The sequence below is a fragment of the Mesoplodon bidens genome, assembly GCF_964165515.1.
Source record: "Mesoplodon bidens genome assembly, chromosome: 1".
Classification (NCBI taxonomy): Eukaryota; Metazoa; Chordata; class Mammalia; order Artiodactyla; family Ziphiidae; genus Mesoplodon; species Mesoplodon bidens.
In genome coordinates, this window is record NC_138176.1 from 13,733,955 (window position 1) to 13,757,641 (window position 23,687).

At 38.7% G+C, this 23,687-nt stretch overlaps 1 protein-coding gene across 1 annotated transcript in view; it reads left to right on the plus strand.

Annotated features, from left to right (window-relative positions):
* Positions 1–631: 631 nt before the first annotated feature.
* RAB11FIP2 (RAB11 family interacting protein 2) overlaps positions 632–23,687 on the plus strand; it is a 41,716-nt gene continuing 18,660 nt past the window's right edge. Inside the window, exons 1-3 of the mRNA XM_081243743.1 lie at positions 632–1,538; positions 6,946–7,388; positions 8,103–8,571. Of these exons, the coding sequence (XP_081099869.1) occupies positions 1,186–1,538; positions 6,946–7,388; positions 8,103–8,571 (1,265 nt within the window). The 5' untranslated portion in view covers positions 632–1,185. The remainder of the gene's footprint in view (positions 1,539–6,945; positions 7,389–8,102; positions 8,572–23,687) is intronic.

Sequence of the window (23,687 nt, forward strand, 5' to 3'; positions counted from 1 at the left end):
ATTTATTTCACCACCACTCATCCAACGCCCGCTCGGTGCCAGGCACTGGGCATCCACGGTACAGAACAGACAGCTTCCAAAGATTGAAACTGGGTCTCTCCCAAGACCGGGCGTGCCCCGGGCCTTGACTGCCTCCTCTCGGAGCAGTCTCCCGCTGTCCCCAGAGCCCCCCTGCCGGCCCGTGCAGGTCCCCACGTTCCCAGCGCCCAGCACGGTGCCAGGCCCAAAACGGGAGCGAACCTGCTCGAGGAACATCCAACACTAGGCGCCTAGCTCGCAGCCTCAGCGCCCGCGCGACACGCCCCCGGTCACCACGGCAACCGGGGTGGTGCTGACCCTTGACCCCGGGGCCCCGCCCGGCCCTGCTCCGCCCCGTCGCATTCCCGAGATCAAGATGGAGAAGGACAACCCGGAAGTGCCGCCGCCCGCCTGGTGCTAGGAGCCGCCGGCTCGGCTAGGCCGAGACCCGCGCCCGCCGTCCTTCCGCCAGCGGCCCACTCCGCGGTCCTCCCGCGCCGGAGCGGCATCGTCCCCCGCCCCCGGTCCCACTCCACCCCACAGCGACCCGCCCCCGCCCCCAGGCCCGCCCGAGAGGAGGAGCCGAGGCGAGGGGGAGGAGGAGGGAGAGGTTTGCGAGAGGGAGCGAGGCCGCACGAGCCGCCGGCGGTTCGTATTACCGGGGTCGGGAGGAGGAGCCCAGCCGGGCCCGCGGACCAGCGCCGGGCGGGCGGGAGGCGCGGAGGAGGCGGGCGGGAAGCCCGGGGCTGCGAATTGGGGCGGGGGCGCCCTCCCACCTCTGCCGCCCTCCGTTCGGGCCTTGGCGGCCTGGCCTCACCTGCCCGGAGGCCTGGAAGCCACCAGTCGCCGCCGAGGGCCAGTCCCCGGGGCCGGCGGAGCGTGGAGGTGCGGACGCGAGGCGCGGGCCTCCGCGCGGAGGCCTGGACTGCGCGGCCAGGTGATGGTGGGCCCCTGTGCTTCTCCAGAGGAAAGGGGACCCCCAGAGCAGCTCTGCCCCCAGGCTGCCCCAGCAAGGCGTTTGGACATCAGCCCTAGGGAAGTCGGGCAGCTGTGAGTTTGCCAGTCTCCGTTAAGTGTCCTTAGGATGCAGTGATTAAGGAATCAGGCTCTCCCTGCGGGAGGGGCCCTGCCTGCGCTGGTGAACTCGGTGCAGAGAAAAAGGACAGAATGATGCTTTCCGAGCAAGCCCAAAAGTGGTTTCCGACCCACGTGCAGGTCACAGTGCTCCAAGCCAAAGATCTTAAGCCAAAAGGCAAAAGTGGCACCAATGACACATACACTATAATTCAGCTGGGCAAGGAAAAGTACTCCACCTCTGTAGCTGAGAAAACCCTTGAGCCAGTCTGGAAGGAAGAGGCCTCTTTTGAGCTGCCTGGTTTGCTAATGCAGGGGAATCCAGAGAAATACATCCTTTTCCTCATAGTTATGCACAGGTCCCTGGTGGGTCTGGATAAGTTTTTAGGGCAGGTGGCCATCAATCTCAATGACATCTTTGAGGACAAACAAAGAAGGAAAACAGAGTAAGTTATGTAATTTATTTTGAATTGGGGGGAGTTTAACTATTATCTCATTTATGGATTTCCTGTTCTTGGAAATTATTTGTCTATCTGGGGCATTGGTTTTTGGGCTGAAATATGACCCAGTTTTAAACACCATATTTGCATGAATCTGAAGTAAAAATAGCCCTTGTGAAGAAACATTTTTTAAGTGGAGTCTTTAATGATCCATTACTCTCTCGTTTGTTTGAGGTAAACATCTTCAATAATTGAATATTTTGCGCAGGGTTTTAAGTAAACATTGTTTCACTACTTAATAAGAGGTCTGGACCATAGTGTTGACCAATTAAAACAACGTATATGTAAATTGTTACAATCTTTAAACATAAACAGTTTTTCAGAAAATGGAACATCAGAAAATTAAGTCTGCCAATATGACGTCTTTTATATATATATATATATATATATATATATATATATATTTTAATTGAACTCTGAAGCTGTCAAGTGGTAAATTACCAAATTTAGAACTCAGTATTTTATTTCATCATTATAAACACAGTTGGCTTTTATTTTAGCTCACATTTAAGGGTCAGTACATCTTGATGGAGTCTAAAGCTATTAAAAGAAAAGAGTTTTAAAAGTATGTACAGATATCCTCAACCTTGAATGCAACTACTTCAAAGTTAGTTCTGTAAAGCCATTGTGTTTAGACCATATTAAATGCTGGTCAGATTGGAGACAGTGATTAAATTCTTGTGATGAAATGATTTAATGACATCTTCAATAAAAACATGGGCTTTTTAATAGGACTTCCAAACTTAGGTTAGATGTATTCTAATTTAAAAAAACATAATATAAGTTAAAACTAGGATATATGTCTTAAATTGAAAATAGTATGTTTTCTGAGATAGAGATACTCACCCCTTGCTTAAACTTATAATTTCTCTAGTCCGAGAGAACATTAAAGTTGATGGAATTAGTGAGAGAAAAATATAGGTTGAATTTATAAGAGGACTTCAGATTTCAAAAATAGCTTTGCTGTTTCAGTTATAACTGAAATTTATTTATGCTTTTAAGAAGAACTTTTATAATAACTTTCTTGAAGTTCATGTTATTTTCTTATATTTTAAAACAGCCATCTCATGTTCTTTCTGTACATATCTTCCTGCAAGCTTCTTTTGATTGGAGTTTTTAATTGAAAAAAAAATTTTTTAATCAGGTCTTTGGTTTAATATATGTAGGGTAAAAGGGTAGAGAGACAAGTAATACTAGGAATGCTGGAAGAAAATGGTAAATATTTAACTGAAGAGATGAAAATATTTTAAAAGGAGAGAAAAGGGTTTAAAGAAAGTGTAAAGTTGAATATATATCAATGATTTTAATAACACTGTTTGATACCTACAAAGTAGCATTCAGTTACTTCTGAGGAGTTCTTCATCAAATTTAAACTGAAAAATGGATAATCACCAAATAATTTATTTCAAATTGCCAATTTTAGATGACCTTACTAAATAATATTTAGAAGTGTTTTGAATGTAAACTTTTAAGTGTATTGCATCTTCAGATTTCATACTGCATTTACCGTACTTTTAGTGTTCATGGATGATACACTACAGGCCTTCTCTGAAATATAAGTTTTCCGAGTGAAAGTAGGCCCAACTGTGTGAACCCAGAGATTCTGAGGATGAAATAAGCTTTTCAAGTTTCTTCTTGTTTTACTCCTTATCTTTGGCAGCATCACAATTACAATAAAGTTGGCTGTAAGCGATACTCCAATATCGTAGTCTCCCTACAGAAATTTCCTATTGGTTACTATATGAAATGGATTAGAACTTAAGGGGAGGAAAATGCTTTTAAATATTATCAAGAGCGCTTGTGATGTTATTGCATTCAAAGTGATTTTCATATGTTATTAAATCCCTAACGTTTTCTTTCTTTGTGGATAAATGGGGACCACGTATTTGATGAGATCTCTTTATTGGTAATATTTCTAGTTTTTTAATATAGTTAATAGCTTCCTTTTCCAGCACAGCTGTGCATATGGCCCAGTAAGAGACAGACTTGAGTCACCGGTGTGTTGCAAGAAAGATATTTAATATTCTGCAGATTGCTGAGCCTTGTCAGCCTATTCCCAAGTGCTTTTTAGAAAACCGGTATGAGTGATGAAGGCTACCAGCTGATTTAGAAGTCCCATGGAACTGCTGGGTGTGACACTTTCTACTCTTGACACTGAAGACAAGTATTTACAGCTTGTCTTCCAATTGTGTTATGACAGGCCAAGAAGTGTGGTGGCTAAAACTATCATTTTACTTATTTTTATACCTTGAAATTAAAAGCCTTTTTTTTTCTTTCAAGGAGAGGGGAAGAGGGGCCTGAGCCAGAACACTTTGAGTTGGGCATGGAAAGAGAACTTCTGTATCTCCCACTTTAATGGGTGTCTGGGTCGGTTCTGGCACGAGATTTAAGGAAACAATACAGTATTTAATAATAGAATGGTAAAATAGTTCATGCTGTTATGTAATACCGATTGATTTTTTTTTTAACAGCAGAAGTGGGTGATGTTGATTTTTTTTTTTTTTAATGCTCATGAAAAGTAGTAACCATCAGAGTCCCTAGAGTTAGGTATGACTCAAACACATGCAGATTTTAGGACTTCTGTGTGCAGCTCTGCAGTGCACCTGCATCCTGGCCTCTGGCACCCTTACTGCCAATCTTGTCCCATTTCTGACCACACAGTACCAATTGCTTGGGAATAGTTCCCACATGTGTGGTGGTTTTTGAACATGGACCTGTGCCCACTAAAAATTGAACAGAGGCCATATACAGTTTAAATCCAGCACTCCAGAGGTAAAAAAAAAATCAGCATTAATCCACTAAGCCTCAAATGCTATGTCTTCATTTTATCTTTTTGAAGCCTGGGAAAACAAGTGCTGTCTCTGGAATGATTCTTGAAGGTCTCATTAAGACTTCCCTATTATATCCCTTTCGAAACAAAGCAGCTAGAGTTACTTGTCATGCCTATATTTTCAGTTGGTATATTAAAGTTCTTTGCAGTTGGGTTTTTGGAGGGTTTTTTTTTGACGAGGAGGAAGGAAAATACTGTTTTTACAGTTTATATTCAAACAGTGACTTGCTTTATCCATTAAAGCTTACCTAAGTCTTTATCTTTCCTTACCAAAGAACAAAACAGTGCAACACACACACACACAGAGTTGTAGCATGGCTGTTTTAAGAATATAGTTCTAGAGATGAAAATTCAGTAAACATTTATTTAGTGCAAGGCAAACTGCCTTCAAGGAGCTTACACTCTAGCAGGACAAAACCTACATTGCCTTTTTTGCTGGCTCTCATGTCTCCTGATTAAATACAGTGTCCTGTAAGGTACAACCTGGTATGCGTTTAACCTTATTAACATATGTGATTCATTAGATACAAAAGAACTATTATTTTCATGCAGCTGTTATTCATCAATTTTGGCTATTTTCCTTGTTGACTCCAATCTGACATTGAGAAATTACTTACTCTCTGTGCCTCAGTTTCCTCATCTGTGAAATAAGGATGTTAGACTAGATGATTTATTTGGTCTCATTTCTAAAATTCTATGAATTTCGATTACCCTTACTCCCTTACATTTATTGGGTTGTTGCTTCATTTTTTCCTCAGATTTGCTTTGATTTGTTATACACATGCAAACCCTATATGCTTAAGAGTTTTTGTTTGGTTCGTTTTGTTTGGGGATTTGTGGGGTTGGGGGGTGCATTTCTTGGAAAGTGGATTCACCTATTTTCTATATAACCTGAGTTGTTAATAGAGCATTTCTCATGGGCCGTCCATCAGAAGGATTTGTCCCCCATGGAAAATGCTCTGTTTCCCCAAACTGTGAGTTAATAATTGGGTATATAACCTTGCTTCATTTCCAGGCTTTTCGAGTGCTCAACTTTGTTTTGTTGAAGGTTCTCTATTCCACAGAATTTATTGCTGTAATTTTTTATTTCTAGTCCCTGAGTTTTCAGATTTCACCATTTGCCTCAGATAAGGGATTTTCTCTATTTAGGGTCTCAGGTTAATGCTTTCTATTATAAGATACTCTCTTTTTAAAAAGTTGCTTGTTTTGATGCAACTAGATCTTAATTGATTGAATTGCTTCAAATTAAATAGAAAATATTTCTCTTGCATGTTACTTGCTAAGATGTAGCTGGTATATGTATTATGTGCCAGTTTTCTTTTGCCTGGAAAGGCCTTTGAACCAGTCTTCCAACTGATAGTAAATGTAGCTTCTTCTGGTATATCCTGTAAAATTAGATCAGAGTTCCTTTTGTAGCTAAGAAAATTTAACACTTGCAGAGCTGTATATAAATGATGACCTGTCTCGGATAATATACAGATATATATGGGATATGTCGGATATATACGGGATGGATAATATACTTCATTGTTAAGTAATGTGAAAACATTGTGGAAACTCTCTTCTAGGCTGGAGTTTGTAGTTTTTTTGGCTGTTTGCCCTGCAGACTGACCACTTGTGACACCAACAGCTGGAGAGGTTCTCATGGATAAAAATACTGTAAACAAAACCAAAATAAACTTTGCTTCTTACACATCGTTTAAAAATGGGCAGTGTAATTCACTGAAGTGACTAAAAGCATAGGATTTGGCTCCAGTTAAAATAAGTTTTATTTGGTATTGTCACAGTAGCAATAGTTAATGAAACAAATAAATAGATTCTAAGAGGAAGCATGTGAGCTTTGTTTTTTCATCAAAAATGCTTTACAAGATTTATTACTATTTGTCACTTCTTGCATTTTATTTAATTTGCATATTTTATTCAGGAAGAGGCTTTGACCCACTTTATATGAATGTAAATTATATGCAATTTTCATGATTAGCAAACTATATGGAGTAGTCTCCCATATTAACAAAATTCTTTTAATAGCTTTTGCAGAGGAACTACTTTGAGATAGAGGCTAAATATTTATTTTTTTATTAAAAAATCAGTCATTATCATTTTATGGTGCTCAAAAATAGTTTGTATTGATGAATTATTTCAGGGTCTCTATCTTAGTGTCTTTTAATGCTAAAAAATGTTCTTCAGCCATTAGCAACACTTACCCCAGATGGAAACATAATAGGCTATGGTTGGTAAGAATTTTCGATGATGAGTGATTTTCAAATCATGAAAGAAAAAGTTGTCTAAATAGCTTTTCAAAAAAGACTGATTCCTTCTGTATATGCCACATGACAGAGACTTACCTGTTTTTTAAATGAAGCATTGAATAAAACCAGAAGCGCTCTGGCTGACAATTTCTCCTTTAGTGCTTAGATTGCCTTGATGTAGAGTAACTTTACCTAAAAAGCTATTTGTATACAACAGAGCTCAATAATACTCTCTTCATTACATGTTACAACCCAGTTTTTCCTTCTCTTTAAGGTGGTTTAGTTTAGAATCCAAACAAGGAAAAAGAGCCAAAAACAGGGGTGAGATAAAGGTCAATATTCAATTTATGAGGAACAATATGACAGCAAGTATGTTTGACTTATCAATGAAGGACAAAACAAGATCTCCTTTTGCAAAATTAAAAGATAAGATGAAAGGTAGAAAAAATGATGGGACATTTTCTGATACATCTTCTGCAATCATTCCAAGTTCTCACATGCCTGATGCCAATACTGAATTTTCAAGTAGTGAAATACAGATGAAATCTAAACCAAAAAAGCCTTTCCTTTTGGGTCCTCAGCGACTCTCTTCAGCGCATTCAATGTCTGATTTAACTGGGGCCCATGTATCCTCGGAGAAGCTGAAGTCTGGCACCGTTGCTCAAACGCATCTTCTCGGACACCAGATAGGTTCCTTTGGAGCAGTTCCGGAAAGTGGTAAGTGACTCACGCATTCTTTCTTGTTGATCCTCTGTGGTTTGAACTACTACCCTCTTAATTTTTAAAGTTTGACTTCAAAGTTAGAGAATAAAAATTGGAGTTTCTTGCTAGTATTTTCTAAATTTAGTCATCAAATATTTATTGAGTACCTACTGTACTGAAAATTGGTAAGTGTATTAAAGGCAGAGCTTGTCTGCATTCAGTACTGTATTTATATTATTAGAGAATAAAAATGAGTCTTGGTTTCTTTTCATGGCCTGGCTTCTTTTTCTTAACTGCCGTTTCTCCTGTCTCAAAAGCCTGAAGCATAAATGAATATTCCGTTTCATCAGAAAGTTCCTAGAAAAGAAACCTTTCATGTTCAGAAGTAAGAAAGTAAATTTAATGCTAATGACGAAAAAAAGTCTGAGAATTTATAGTACTATGATGCCAAGCAGAACCTTTAGTTTTGACATTATAACTTGTTTATGTGATTGTTTCTTTCTGAGCTGAGTAAATGACTAATTGTCTAGCACGATACTAATTGTTATTAGCCTACATACCGCTGTACCTTAGCATTTTAAAGTTGTTTTCCTTGATTATTTTAAAAGGTTAGTATCTTTAAATAGCTAATTGCTCTCATTCTAAAAACAGCAGTATGCACACAGAACGTGTCAAATAGTGTGATGTAATGTGTCACTGATTATGTACTAACTACAAAATTGTTTGCAGGAAGTCTCAGATCTCCACACAGAAGAACATTGAGCTTTGATACTTCTAAAATGAACCAACCTGACAGCAGTGTGGGTGAAGGTGAATCGTCTTTCGGAAGACAAAATGACCCATTTACAAATGTGACTGCTTCATTACCCCCCAAATTTGCCACACTGCCAAGGAAGAAAAATCCATTTGAAGAAAGCAGCGAATCATGGGACAGCAGCATGAATTTATTTTCAAAATCAACTGAAGTCAGAAAAGAAAATAAAAGAGAAAAAAGGGAGAAAGTTAGCCTGTTTGAAAGAGTGACTGGGAAAAAAGACAGCAGAAGAGCTGAGAGACTTAACAGTGGGGGGTCCGATGGCCCTTGTGACTTGAAATCACCTAATGCGTTTAGTGAAAATCGTCAGGACTATTTTGATTATGAGTCAACTAATCCGTTTACAACAAAATTCAGGGCTTCAGATACAATGCCATCTTCAAGGTAAGCTTAACAGGGGGAGATTGTGCTATTTGGGAAAATATTGTACTTGAAAGTATCAAATATCCTTTTTAAATTCCTTTTATTTTACTTGAAAAAAAATTCTTATCTTATTTTTATAATTAATTTTGGAGCCGGGCAGTGTTGCATACATCTTTGGAATTGAACTTTTTATCTTAGAAGGATAAAAGATTCTTAATCCCCGCTGTAGTTTATTTCTACTTATGTTAGCCAGAAGCTCACCGAAACTTACAGAGACAACAACATAGCTTTTGATGAGACATAGTGGGAGTGAATCACCAGTGGGTGTTAATTCAAGCCAGAAATTTAGGTGATAAGTTGTGTTTCTAGATGTTATTTTCCGGAGATTAGTTATGGACCAATAGCAGCCTATGGACTGTTCTTTAAGAAATGCTGGCTTAAGTATTAATGGTTTTCATAATAGGTGTTAACTATCCTTATTAAATGACTATTTAGAGTAGTTTTTATTTGTGAATGTTTATTGGAATTCAGTGAACCTTGTGAGTACTATAAATACATCAAGGAGTATCTGTAATGATGACTTATAGAAATAATCCATCATGATAAGGTTTTGATTTTCAAAATCTGTTCTCAGTTATGTAATAGTACTTTTCTAATTCCTTAGTACAGGTTGGAACTGTATGGTTTAAATAAAATGATGGATTTTGCAGAAGTGAATGGTGGAATAGCTGATTAAGGAAACCTCAAGCAAAGAGTAAGATGAATTTATTGGAATCTTAAGCAATCATCATGGAAGAGCACGGTAGACTGTTTGCCATGTAACATAGACGTTCTTTCCCAAGGCAAGGACGTATGGTGTTCAGACCCCAGTGGGAAACCTGGCTCAGTAGCTCTGTGACCTCTCTCAACTTCAGCATCTCCATCTTTGAAATAAGGAAAATGTTACCTACTTGATAGGATTGGGAGATGATAAATGATAAAGTACATGGTACAAAGCCAGGCCCCAAATAGGGAACCCATAAACGGTGGTTGCTGTTTACATTGGCATGTCATACTTTGTTCAAGAACAGTGCTTTGTGTTGTCCTACTATAAACAGAAACTTGTACTAAACAATTGCCCTTTTAGGCTTGTGATCTCCTGCCTGTCTTCTGCTTCTGATCTTCTAAAACATGCATTTGGAGTTTTCCAGGGAAAGTTTGTGTTTCTTTTATCAGTAAATGGGTATTTGCTGTGGCTTTAGAAAGTATTGTTCAGTTTTCTTTGTAGACCGTACTCCAAAGAAATATGTTTTTATCCTATGGTATTAATATTTTATTGAAGAGTCCATGGTTTTGGTATGCTATTCTCAAGCATTTCATTTTGGTATTTTACATAGTGTACTTCACATATTGCGTTAAGTCTTAAACTACAGAGGTAAATAGAAATGTATTTGCTTTTTTCCCCTCTTTAACTGAACTTTTTTTGAAGAGGATGACTATAAAGAACTGAGATAACTTAGAGATTGGATAATTTACATAATGTTAGAGTCAAAGAAAAGCAAGAAAAATGGGAAACGATAGGAAAATAATTTTTAAATTATGGCAGCATATGGAAAAATAGGTATCCTCAAATTTTTAATTGCCTTATACTTGGGCTTATTTATGTGGACTTAAAAATTAATGTTTTAAAAGTGAGTGTGGCATTTTGTGAAATTCAGGCTTTGTTTTGGGTTACTTCAATATTAATACTGTATCAAAATTAGAGCTGTTTCATGATATTTGTATAAAATGGTTGCAAATATGTGAAAAACAGTAGGTTTTTTAACTTTAAGAATTTCTCTTCTTCGTATTCATGAGATGCCAGCTATAAGAACAGAAACATTTGTAGATTCCTGCGAAGTTACTCTTCCTTTTTGTGTCGCAAACCATCTTTGTGATAAATGTAAAACATTTGCAATAAAGGGGGAGGTCTAATTAATAGTATGAAAAAATAAGGTTTGAATATAAATAGATCTAGGAAGAGAGTGCAGTTCAAATTCTTGGAAAGCAACTTCGTCTCGAGTGGAATTAGGAAGGATATAGTCTGAGGTAGTTTGGTCTATTCATATTTATCCTCCCAGTATCATTCCTCAGTTACATGGGACATTTTAGATTTCTCACCTTAACATCTAAACCAAATGCACTTTTGAAGCTATAGACTCACATCACTAGGACACATGCTGTGAATTATTTTTTTCTGTAGTGCTAAATAGATCCATTTACAGAGTCTCCTGGACTCTTTTTTTTAAAAATTTATTTTCATTAATTTATTTTTTTGACTGTATTGGGTCTTCGTTGCTGCACATGGGCTTTCTCTAGTTGCGGCGAGCGGGGGCTATTCTTTGCTGTGGTGCGTGGGCTTCTCATTGCAGTGGCTACTCTTGTTGTGGAGCACGGGCTCTAGGCGCGTGGGCTTCAGTAGTTGTGGCACGTGGGCTCAGTAGTTGTGGCTCACCGGCTGTAGAGTGCAGGCTCAGTAGTTGTGGCGCGCGGGCTTAGTTGCTTCACAGAATGTGGGATCTTCCCGGACCAGGGCTTGAACTCGTGTCCCCTGCATTGGCAGGCGGATTCTTAAACCACTTGCGCCACCAGGGAAGTCCTCTCTTGGACACTTGTGACTGATGTTTTTGAGGATGCTGAACAAAGTGAAGGGTAGCTGTGGAACTGGATTTTGTTCTTTAGTGAACTGTCTCCGCTGTGATTGCAGGTACACAGGAACCATATTATTACCCTCTGGGTGAACAATGTGTATGATTACAACCGCAGAATTTTCCTTATGCCAAAAAAATTTTAAATACTAAGGAACGCTTTCTTGAAAGTTAGAGTTTTTATTTCTTTGTAAGTAAAGTCCACCTGAAGAAATCACCTAGTAATCACAAAAATTACTGCATTTTGGTTCTGTTCTTGGAATAGACCCATAGTCTTACATAAAACTGAGAGAGGAAATGAGTTAGGCTTTTTGTTGGGTTACTTCAACAAAGAGCAGGGCTCTTTGAAACACCTTTCCCTGCAGGGACTAATTCTCAGTCTCTTTCCTCTTACCTACCCCCACTTCTTTGAAGCCTCTCTTACTCTTGTAGGAAGAGGTAGCTGTTCTTTGTGCTGCAGCATGTTCTTACCTAGATCTTCCTTTCTGTGGGCATCTCTCATTGTTCACTAATGTGACCAGCCACTTTTTCTCCCTCTCACCTCCATGAACAACATGAGGGCAGAGCCTGCATTTCATTCATCTTTCAACCCTTCATCTCCAGCATGATGGGAAGTAGCTGGTATTGGAAAGCATTTTTTGAATAAATGAACACGGTGTAGCAGATGGATTTCCTAAAATGCTACTTTCATTCTCTCATTCCCTTAGTCTCCTGCTTCCAGCTCAGTGTGGGCTAACACTGAGACACCTGCTAACACCAACAACAGATCCATAAAGGCAGGTGTGTGCATTTTTATATACAGCTAAACATGATTAGAAATCTAAGTGAGTTTTAAGGGACTACCAAAGTTTAATATTCATATCCTAATTAACGTATTTCTGGAGTTTGTTAAGAACTCTGTATTAATTAGGATAGATAGGATACTGAGCTGCAGTAAACAACCTCAGATCTCACTGGTTTCTTCCAGTAAAAGTTTATTTTTCCTTGTTGTCACAGTCGAATTCTCTGAGACGGGGCTGGAAGAAGTGGCTGCTTTGTTCCATGCTATTGCTCAGCTCAACACAGTTGCTGAGGAACCAGGCTCCTTCCTTCTTGTGATGCCACCCTTTAACACCCATCCTCCAAGGCCGTGCAGCAGGGAGAGAGAGTGGAGGATCACATGTGGGACGTCTTTATGTGCCAGGCCTGGCAGTGGTACCCATTCCTTCCACGTGTGTCCCATTGGGCAGCGCTCAGTCATGTCCCAACCTGAGTGCAGCCAGTTAAGAAACGTGGTTTAGCTGTGGACCCAGAGAACACTGAATTGGGTGTGGTGAGTGTACCGTATTGTGTGTGTCCTGGATGCCATTTCTAAGAAGTCTGGACACTGTCTAGCACTTGGCATGCTGTAAAAGTCCTACTACACATGTATGTGAAAGGGCAGCTGGCATTATAATTTTCAGGAAAATCTTTTCTTAATTTACTATTGGTATTGAGTTGTTTGTGTTTTAAAATTGCTGTTCCTCTTGCTTTTTAATTACAAATCACGGGTAGTTTAGCAGAATCAGTATCAACTAATTTGTTATGTGGTTAACCCTACAATTTGTAAAATAATGATTTTTTGCATCAGCAGTAATTAACTTTCCAAAAACAAATATTCCTGAATGTTTGTTATACCATTTTCAATAATTTGTTCACAACCAGTTCTTCTTTAATACTGGGTTATTTTCCTTCTGGAAAATGGAAATAGGTGGGTATGTTCACCAAACCAGATTTCCCTTTTTTTTACAGAGACACAGCTAGACCATTCACTTAGGTGGGGACATGTGACCAAGTTCTGGCTTATTGAAGACTTAGTGGAAGAGATGTACAGTGGGCCCTCCATATCCCCAGGTTCTGCATTCGTGGAATCAATCTCGGGTCGAAAATATTTTGGGGAGAAAATTCTAGAAAGTTCCAGAAAGTAAAACTTGAATTTGCTGCATGCTGGCGGCTACTTACACAGCATTTACATTACATTTACAGTATTCACATAGCACTTACATTGTACTGGGTGTTGTTAGTAATCTAGAGGTGACTTAAAGTATATGGGAAGGATGTGTGTAGGTTACATGCAAATACTATGGCATCTTATATAAGGGACTTGAGCATCCAGAGAGTTGAGTAATCTCCTGGGGTCCTAGAACCAATACCCCACAGATACCGAGGGATGACTGTATACCAGTTTCAGGTCTAGTCCCATGAAAACCTCCTATACAGTCCTCCATATTGCCTGTCTTCCTCCATACCCTAGGCTGAAGGTTGCCAAATCTGGCTTGCTGCCTGTTTTCGCAAATAAGGTTTTCTTGGAGTGCAGTTTGCCCATTTGTTTATGGCTGCTTTTGTGCTATAATGGTAGAGTTGAGTAGTTATGACAGAGACTGTATGACCTACAAAGCCAAAAATATTTATCATTTGACCTTTTACAGAGATAGTGTGCTGAACCCTGTACTAGCTGGATGGAGGTCTTTAAGAAGGGCAGAGCCATAAGATAGGGACAACCTGGGTCCCTGAATGCATGTGGAAGGCCACCTGATAAACAAGAATAACTGTTGAACCTTGTCTTGAATGATAAATTTTCAGAATATTAAGTTACTGTGATTTTTGCATTTATTTATTATAGCACTTAGCATCATTATTATTTATCATTTACGGCACAGAGGCCATAGTGCCTCTTGTTCTTTTTAAGAAAGCCTAATTCAGAAACCTTTCAGAACCACTGGTGTGCAGCACCAAATCCAAACTCTTGTTCCTAATTTTCAAGGATTATTGCATTTTAGGCTTTTCTTAACTACCCAACTTTTCTTTCACAATTCCTCACCTTTCTGTGCCAGGTGAGTTCATTTCCTTACTGCACCTCTCTACCCTGCTTTCCCTATAAGCCTGGCCAACTCTGTTCCTTGGCTCAGCTGTGGAATGCACTCTTCACTCATCTCTGAGTGTCCTAAGCCTAGTTCTCCTTGATGTTGAAAACTCTTTAATCCTATTTTGATTGATAACATAGTGTTCCCTTCTGTGGAATTCTGCTGATATAGAATATAATTGCTGTATGATGTTCATTCACTGTGTCTCAGTTTTAGTTTGTCCCAACTAACCTGTATCAACTGCTGAACAGTTGTGCTGAATCTTCTTTTGTGGGCGCCTGCAGCACCTAGATCACTGCATGTCATCAGTGCTGATCATTGAGGGCACCTGGGGATTTTTTTTTTTTTTAAACTACGGTTTGTTGGGTCCTACCTCAGGCTGAATTAGAATCTTCAGTGAGTAGGCCCTGAAATAAAAGTCAACATTTAAAGAAAAAAAACTTCTGCTGATTCTCAGGCTTAAAAATTGTTGATCGAAATTATATCATCTATTTCATAAAAGTTCAGTAAGTACTTATTTATGAATAGGAATCAGGAGTCATGCTGGTAAAGTCATAGTTGAATGGACAGTTTAGTCATATTAGCTTTGTCTACAGGGCCCTAACTAAGTAAAGGGATCAGTGAGGAGATCGGCTTGACTAAAACGGGGTGTGGAGAAGAGTATGGATTTGGTTGAATGGTTAAGAAACATCTAAATTTACTTAGGCATTGAAGACCAGGCAGAAATGTCTGACTGTTAAGTATTTATGGCATCTGTGGATGGATTGTTTTTCAGGATTCAGGTAACACCAAGGCATCAGTAGTGATGAACAACATTTTAAAAATATGCTTGTGTTTGTATGCTACCTATAATAAATTGAAGAGACTACATTTGTGAGGTATATTCTTCTGAGGTTCCAGTTTAGGACTGAAGAATACCTCCTGGTTAATTAAGAGAGTTCATTAATATAAGGAGAAAATTTGTGGTGTATGTCTTATTCTGAAATTTAAAAAAATATAGTCAGTAACATAAGCATACTCTGTAGGATGAGGAATGTTGTTTGATGTTAGAGGTAGCTCATCGGAGAGCAAGACCTTACGGGAGATATTTTTACCAGAGAATTTTGTTTTGGGAACATCCTTCTATTTATGACCTGCACAAAGAACACACTTCCCTTCGTTATTTTCTGCCTTGTTGTAGTTGTGAATATACCACGTAGCAAACTCTTAGTTGCGCTACGAGAACTTAATGGTATGTTGTATAATAACATGCCTAGTATCACTGATTTTATTAGAGCATGTATGCATATATTTCCTTTTGCAGTATTTGTTGTGGAAGAACCTGTCTACTTCTTTGCTCTGAACTCAGGCCAAAGAGGTATTTTTTAGGGCAGTACATAAATAGTGTCTGAGATGACGATCTCATATTTATCACTAATATTTTATAATTTTGCATGATAGTATGCCTTTTCCTTTCCGGATCAGGTTAACCTACTTCTCTTTTCCCTTCCTCCGTCCCTGCTTTCTTTAATCAATTCCGGTGATGATTGTACCATACCTTTCTTAAAAGCTGCAAAAAAATTAGTTATCTAGAATGTATATTTAAATGTGTCTCTAATTTTCTCAAATCAAACATCACCATAGGCTTTTTTTTTTTTTCTTTTTTTTGCGGTACGCGGGCCTCTCACTGTTGTGACCTCTCCTGTTGCGGAGCGCAGGCTCCGGACGCGCAGGCTCAGCGACCATGGCTCACGGGCCCAGCCACTCCGTGGCATGTGGGATCTTCCTGGACCGGGGCACGAACCCGCGTCCCCTGCATCAGCAGGCGGACTCTCAACCATTGTGCCACCAGGGAAGCCCCACCATAGGCTTTTAAGCATGTAACCATTATTATGAAGTTGTATAATATGTCCATAAAAGAGACTTTACTGTAGACGTATATTTTTATTTTAAAAAGTTATAGTAAACAGATGATCCTAAAGAAAAGACCTATTCATAGATTTAAAACCTTCATTTTTATAATGCTCCTTATGGACATTTTTTATTTTTCCTGTATAAGTTTAAAGCTCAGTCTTTGGCTTAATAAACCTTATCCTGCATAAGGTTTACTTTAATAGCAATATTTATTTTTTATCCTTATTTGTCTAATATTAAAGATAATCTCCCTGTTATTCATAGCAACCTATAAATCTTTTACTCAGCTGAAAACTTGTAGCTTCATTTATGAGACAGAAAACAAAAACTCGACATGATTTTTGGAGCCATTAATCCATTAGTGCCCAGGGATTTACAGAATGTATCTAATGAAACAATGACTAGGAGCATGAAATATGCGATGTGATTAGTTCCCTTAACACTAACTAGAACTTTTATGCTTAACTCTCCAGATACTACTTGAAACTTTTTTACCCTTTGTCATCCTAATACTCATTATAATAGCTCTCATTAATTGGTACATCTCCCCATGGGTTAATTTGCAGACACCAGCCATGCCATCCTTTTGCTAACTTACTAATGCAAATTGATATTTATAGACTTCAAAATTGAAAACAATAAAAGCTCTAACAAAAAGACGGACTTTGCTAAGTTATCATTATTATTATTTTGAGCTGAGAGATTGAGATACACAGAGAATCTGTGAGAGAAGAAAACAAGCCAAAAAAATCCACAAAAACTACTGTAGGCTAATAAACTGATGTGAAAATTTCTCAATTTACAGCACTTGACAGGTGCTAAAAGAAAAGCATCTTTAATTTTAATGTGTTGTTAGGACCTCTTTAGAGAGACGGTACAAGTTATTAACAAGGTCCTCTGAGACAGGAGACGGGTAATTAACAAGACCTATGGAGATATAGTTTAGGTAATTAACGAGCTCTTAGGCACACTGGACACGGGATAACACATAGCAAGTCCAATAGTTAAAGAGAACAGGTTGTTATGATATGATCAAATACAAGATGTAGTATGTAAGTCTTCGTGAAGTTTCTGATAGGAGAGTATTAAGATTATATTCCAATGACCTTAATGCACTAATTTTTGTAAATCATATATAAATTTTTTGCTTTAAGATAGAATTTGAGAGGATTATTTCTTTGCAAAATCATCAAGCAGAGAAGCTTGTTACATGTAGATTAATAATCTTCGTTAATTGACATTAATGAACATGTATATTTTAAGAGCAATACATTGGAGAGACATAAATTACGTGATTCTAAATTTAGAGTTTTATTCCGTTTACTTTTTCCCTGTGGCCTCTTGGCTAAAATTGTCTATTCCAAATTGGCAGTCTACTTTCCTTGTCCAGTTTAAGACTGGCAGGATCTAGGGCAGAGAGAAGACTGTCCTTCCTCAGTTTGGTTTTTACATAATATGCAAAGGTCCCTCCAGTCATGCTCTTATGGTACCTTTAAGTCTGAGACTTGAGAGTCCCAATTTCAGATACTTCGTCTAATCATTTCCAGTGTAAATTTGAAATTGTTGGGGTATGAATCGAGTTCTGGTTCAGAAAACTCCCAGTCAGCAAACCTTTATTATAAACATGTTATACTCTGAAGATTAAGAATATGAAGAAAGCCCTGCAGGTCTGATTCATTCCATTGCTTCCGATGTGTGGCTGCTCCAGGCCATCAGTATGACTTTTTCTGAATTTCAGATCTGATGATCAAATGATATTTTCATTTTCATTATTTTTGGATGAACAGCAGTACTTTAACAAGATAGAGCAATACTTGCTATAGACAAGGACAGCAGAGGTTATTAAGATATAAATCCTGCTCTTACAGCTCATAAAAGCAGGCATGTAAATATTAGGTCTGAATTCCATGCTCAGGACTGGACATTGTATAGGCATTGGGGTACTATGAAAAGACTTTTCAGTTGGGTTGTGATATGATCAGAGTAATATCTTAGATAACTCAGTAGCATGCGGGAGGGGGTATCTGCTGGGGCCAGGAGTGGGAACAGGGAGGAGGCTTTGGGGCAAGAGAACAAGTTGGGAAGTTACCGTGATTGTTGAGGTGAGAGTTGATGGAGGTCACTTGACAGTGAGGATGGAGAAGAAGGGAACCTCTGAGATACATTTCTGGGCTAATATAGCTGGGATTTAACCATTCTGCTTGTGTGTGTGTGTGTGTGTGTGTGTGTGTGTGTGGAGGGGAGGGATGGTGGGGGACTAGTAAAGGAGAAAAAACAAGGAGGATTATTCCAATGATGTGTCTTCAATCGGTGTCTTCAATTTGACGAATCACAGTACTGTAAAAACTGTATTACAGCAATGTCAGGTCTGTAGTCTTGAATCAAACTTGGCATTTCAGTCTTGATGGAGAGGGTTACGTTTTTTTGTGTTTTTAATGAGGTGCTGTCTTGTTTATTTTAGAATTTGTTTTTAGAGAATAGGAATTATGTGTTTTGAGTTATTCGAGGCAAGCAAGTTAGTATCAACATAATAACAGTTCTTGAGAATTTGTTTTTGAAAGCTGGAAAATACTTTGGCTTCTTTGAACACAAGAATGTGTTCTGTAACTGCTTGTGGACTTAATGCATTGAAAATGTGTTCACCTTAACACTGTAATTACTCCATGTATTTCTCTCCAGTGGTTTTTGGCTTTACCAAACCTTGCCCCCTTTTGTTAGCTTCTCACTAAGAGAATAACTTCTTTCTTTTATACTTTTCCCTTACTTCTGTATACCGCTTTTCCAGACCTCCTGCTTCTATGTTTAGAACATTTCCTTTTGGACTACTGTGACCATATCACCTGTGGTTACCTTTTTTCATAGCAATAAAGCTTTAATTTTTAAAATACGGGTGCTGTTTCTATATATTTAATATATGGTGGTAGTGTTACCTGATTATTTGATGTGTTAAATATAATTCAGTATTATTATATGACAGATAATAATTATAATGTAAATGTGTAAGAATTAATATAAATATTAAATGACAGTATTATGTAACTACTTTGAATATATTATACATCAAGTAAAAATGTTTTATGTATTTTGTATATTTATTTTAAGCTTAGATATCTTTCTGACAAAAGTGCTAATACCACTTAAATAGCAATTACATGGATCAACTTGTCCAGGATAAAACTTAATTCAAATTGCCAATTTTTAAAATTATTTTCACAAGCATGTTTGTAAAACTCTACTAGGGCTAGGAGTGGATGGGTTGAAGATAAGATTCATAGGTTACTAGTAGCCTCATAAACTAGGGAGAGGGATGTGTAAGCAGTGACCTGTGATCCAGGCAGAGTGAACTGTGTTGAACACAGCATTTGCTGCGGGAAGGGAGAGGAACAGCTTGCTAGAAATTGGGAGATGCTTCTTCAAGGAAGAGGCCTTTGAACTTTTGTTCCTGACCATTGAACATGATTTTTTGCGTTGGGGAATGAGCAGATAGACAATTGTTTTAGTAAATAGCAAGAAAGCTTATTTTAAAAGTTGTGAGATGCGTTTTGAAGGACTGTTTTATAAATTGTGACTGTGTACTATTATATCATTAGTTGTCTGCTAACTATTCAGTAATTTTACCATTGCTTTTCTAGTTGGAGCTATAGTCTTTGTCATTCCCTGCCTGGTAGTTCCTGAGGAAGTATGTTTGCTACTTTAGGCTACCAGGAGCCAATTAGTGAGTGCCCTGCAGCAGCTCTGCATTAAGTATAACAACCTCTTTGTTATGGAGCCTGGTGTGGGAATGGGGGTATTCAGGTTAATCACATATTTTGTTTACTTGAGGTGTACAATATATTGTTTCATGTAGATTTTTTTCACTTTAAAAGAAATTAAATGCCCCAAATAAATTTAAAATGGAAATCATACCAAACATAATTTAGTATTTGATTCAGAAGGTATATTTGATTAACTACTTCTACCTGAGGATTTTTCAGTGTTACATGAAAGTATAAATATAATAATAGAATATCTAAATACAGTAATAGTAGAATATCCTAAAGCAAATAGGATAGGTTTAAGAATTCAGGTTTAGGACTCAGGTCTGGATTTGAGTCTTTGGAATAGCTATATGACCTTACTTAGCCTTTCTAAGCCTCATTGTAAAATGGAATAACAACCTTGGTGTTGTGGAAGAGATTAAATGATGTAAGGCACATAAAGTGCCGAAGGTAGGTTTGCCACATGGTAAACCTGGAAATGGTAGCTCTTGCTATGATCTCATTACAAAGCATCTACAGAATCTGTAACAATTGGTTTAAATAAGTTAAATGAAATTATTTACAAGTAACAATACATTCTCAACTTTAAAAACCGTAAATAAAAGAACTTAGGAGCTCATGTTTTTCACTGACTGATAAAGGACCTGCATTTGGTAGAAAACAATAAACTGGGTAAAAGTTTTTTTCAAGATGTATGTTCAGTAATAATCTTTGATGAAATAAACTAAACTACATTGAAATTAAGTAAAAGTATTCCCTGTATTAAGTAGAAAATTTATTTTATGACTTTCAAGGCAAAGGTATTCTAATTGATGTATTGCTATAAAATACTGTGTCCAGAAATTATCACATAGCACTAATAAGGACAGTGCAGGGTAAATATCTAAGCTGTGGCTTTACCTTAAAGGATGATGAGGTTTTCATAAACTCACAGGACTGAGTTCAAATTAAATTGTTCAGAACTATCATAGTAAGAAGGATAAATGCCGCTTACCAAAAGCTCCTCAGGGCCCCCTTTGGGAAGAGGGTCCCTGCCTTAGGAAATTCACACAGGTAGTAGTATATCCCTTCTAACCAAGGTTTAGAAGTTGGCTCTTTCATTTCTTTGTCAGTGAAAGTACACTCTTTTGTCTTTGTTCTTTTTGTTGTTGTTGTTTTTGCAGTACGCGGGCCTCTCACTGCTGTGGCCTCTCCCGCTGCGGAGCACAGGCTCCGGACGCGCAGGCTCAGCGGCCATGGCTCATGGGCCCAGCTGCTCCGCGGCACGTGGGATCTTCCCGGACCGGGGCACGAACCCGTGTCCCCTGCATCGGCAGGCGGACTCTCAACCACTGCGCCACCAGGGAAGCCCCGGTCTTTGTTTTTTAACCAAGAGTATAAGATTCTACTCGAGTAGTCTCCGAGCTCAACGTTCTGAGAGATAGTATAATGTATAATTTCCAGTAAAATCATTATACTTACCTATTTTGGGGAGGGGGCTGGAGAGTGTATCTTTACACAAAACAGTAAATTCTTTTCTAGCAAAATTTTATCAATTTCGTAGCCCTGCGAAACCAGCTCTTACTTGCCAAGAATGTTTTAAGGCTGGGCTTTTCAGCCTAGGGTGTAGCACGGCCAGAAATCCCCCAGTCACCCCAGCAGCTCTGCTTCCAAGGAGGATACACAGGAGTTTGGGGTTTGTGTCACCCAATGGAGGGGCCCCAGGAAGTCTGGTTGCCTTGAGTGCCTCTCCTTGAAGGGTCTGCAGAGATGACAGGTTAAGGAAGCAGTTGCTTTCTGGCCAGGGGCCGCATTGCAGGGTGTCCTTGAACATTGGAGGCCTTCCTGGTGACCAGAGGGCACCAAGGCTTCTTTTTCAGAGCTTGGCTTCGTCCTGGGTACAGAGCCAGCTTGTGGTACTTTTGGCCAAGGGTGTTGTGGGCCAACTTGCTTCGCCCCCCCCCCACACCTTCCTGGAAGAGTTACCTCTGCCCAGGTTGTCCTCAACCTCTCCTCATAGGAAAAGGCTGATCAAGGATGCTGGGTTGGCCTTGATCGCAGACAGAACCTGTGCTCCATCAGGCCCTGTCAATGTCCCTGATGCCGTGTTCTCATCGCTTCTGTCCAGTTTCACTGTTTGGCTTCCACAGTAAACAGAACTTGCTTTCCACTCCCCTGTACCCTCAAATAGACTCTAGTGGATATATGGCAGACAGTGGACCAGGGTCTACTCAGAGCAACAGGATAATCACAACACAATTTCCCAGAGTGACAAGGTTCCTAAAGATTTAAGGAGAAAAGATTCTTTTTCTATTAAGAGAAGCACAATTACGATAGGGAGTAAAACGTAAAAATCTACCTGAATTTTTAAGTTAAATTTGAGATGTCAAGGCAATTTTATGCTTGTTGTCAGATTTATTCTCATGGATCAGGGGTACTAAAAAGAACAAAGTTTGAGAAGCTTAGTTGTAAAGAAATGGAGAATTTTTGGGATTCATAGAGATTATGTTTGGAAATTTGTGAATTGTTTGATTGTCTTTTAAATAATCATTTCTTTTCTTCACCAGGAGAAAATAGTAAGTTAAACTTGATTGAATGTGATATTCTTGATGAAACATGCCTTAATTTCATGGATATCTTTCAGTCTTCAAGTTTTAGGACTTCTTCAACAGTTATCGTCATTACCATTTCATGGTGGAAAAGCAGCTAGGTCTGAATTTGCCGTCCATGATCATTGGTGTCACTGACCACAATTTCCTAATTGTCTTGCCTGCGAGATCTCATAAAAGATATCCTGTGAGAATAATAATAAGTAAATTACTGTTAATCCCCATAGACATTTATGAATTAGGTTCTGTTTTGCCATCACAGTATTAGTGTGCGTGCCCAGTCCCAGGAGAGATAATGGAGTATTTCAGTCTCTAATAGCATTCATTTGATTTGGTACTCACTCCCCCCCCCAAAAAAAAACAGAAAGGAAAAAAGCAGTACTGAGTTGCACTGTGGCTCTTAAGCCCTATTTACATGTGTAATAGACATAATTGAAATGTGCTAAAGGTTGAGTTTACTAGTGGAATCTCTCTTTGGACACTTCATTTTTTAGGGCTTTTATAAAAGGAATCATTAAGAACATTTCTTTAAACTCCTTTAACATTGAACCTCTATGGAATAAATGTTTTCAAGATTTACCAGAAAATTTTCAATTGAATCTGTATTGTGGTCACATACCTAAACTGGTAGACCTGGTTGGTAAACTGGATAAACTGGCTCGTTGAATGGATTATATTAGAAGTCACCAATTTGAACCTTATTTCAATTCATATTGGCAGTTTTAAGTATCAGAGTAATTCTTTCTGTCTTACAAAGAATGGGAAAATATTCCATTAATACGCTGTCAGGTCTGGATAAAAGTGATCTTTGTTATTCAGAAAAACGATATCCTCTGCTCTTTGGGGACTTGATACCTTGTTGTCGAAACCTGTATTGACCTACTGTTGATTTACTCAGTCAACTATTAGCCCAATTTTTATTAAGCACTGGCTGTTAATTTATTCAGCATACATTTGTTAAGCATCTGCCATACCCTAGGTACTGTGTCAGATGCTAGGACTGAAAAGATTGAGATATCATTCCTTCCTTTAAGCAGTTTGTAGTAGAAAGAGGTGGGGAGGCCGGGGATTAGGATAGATACCCAAAATGGAAACTTTAAAAAAAATTCATTTTTAGAGCAGTTTGAAATCACAGCAGAATTGAGCGGAAGGTATGAGATTTCCCATATACATCCTACCTGCACACACGTAGCCTCTCCCATTAGCAGCATTCCCCACGAGAGTGGTACATTTGCTAAAATTGATGGACCTACGTTGACACGTCATAGTTATACGTAGTCCATAGTTTACATTAGGGTGCACTCTTGGTGTGGTATATTCTGTGGCTTTTGACAAATGTATTAATATAAT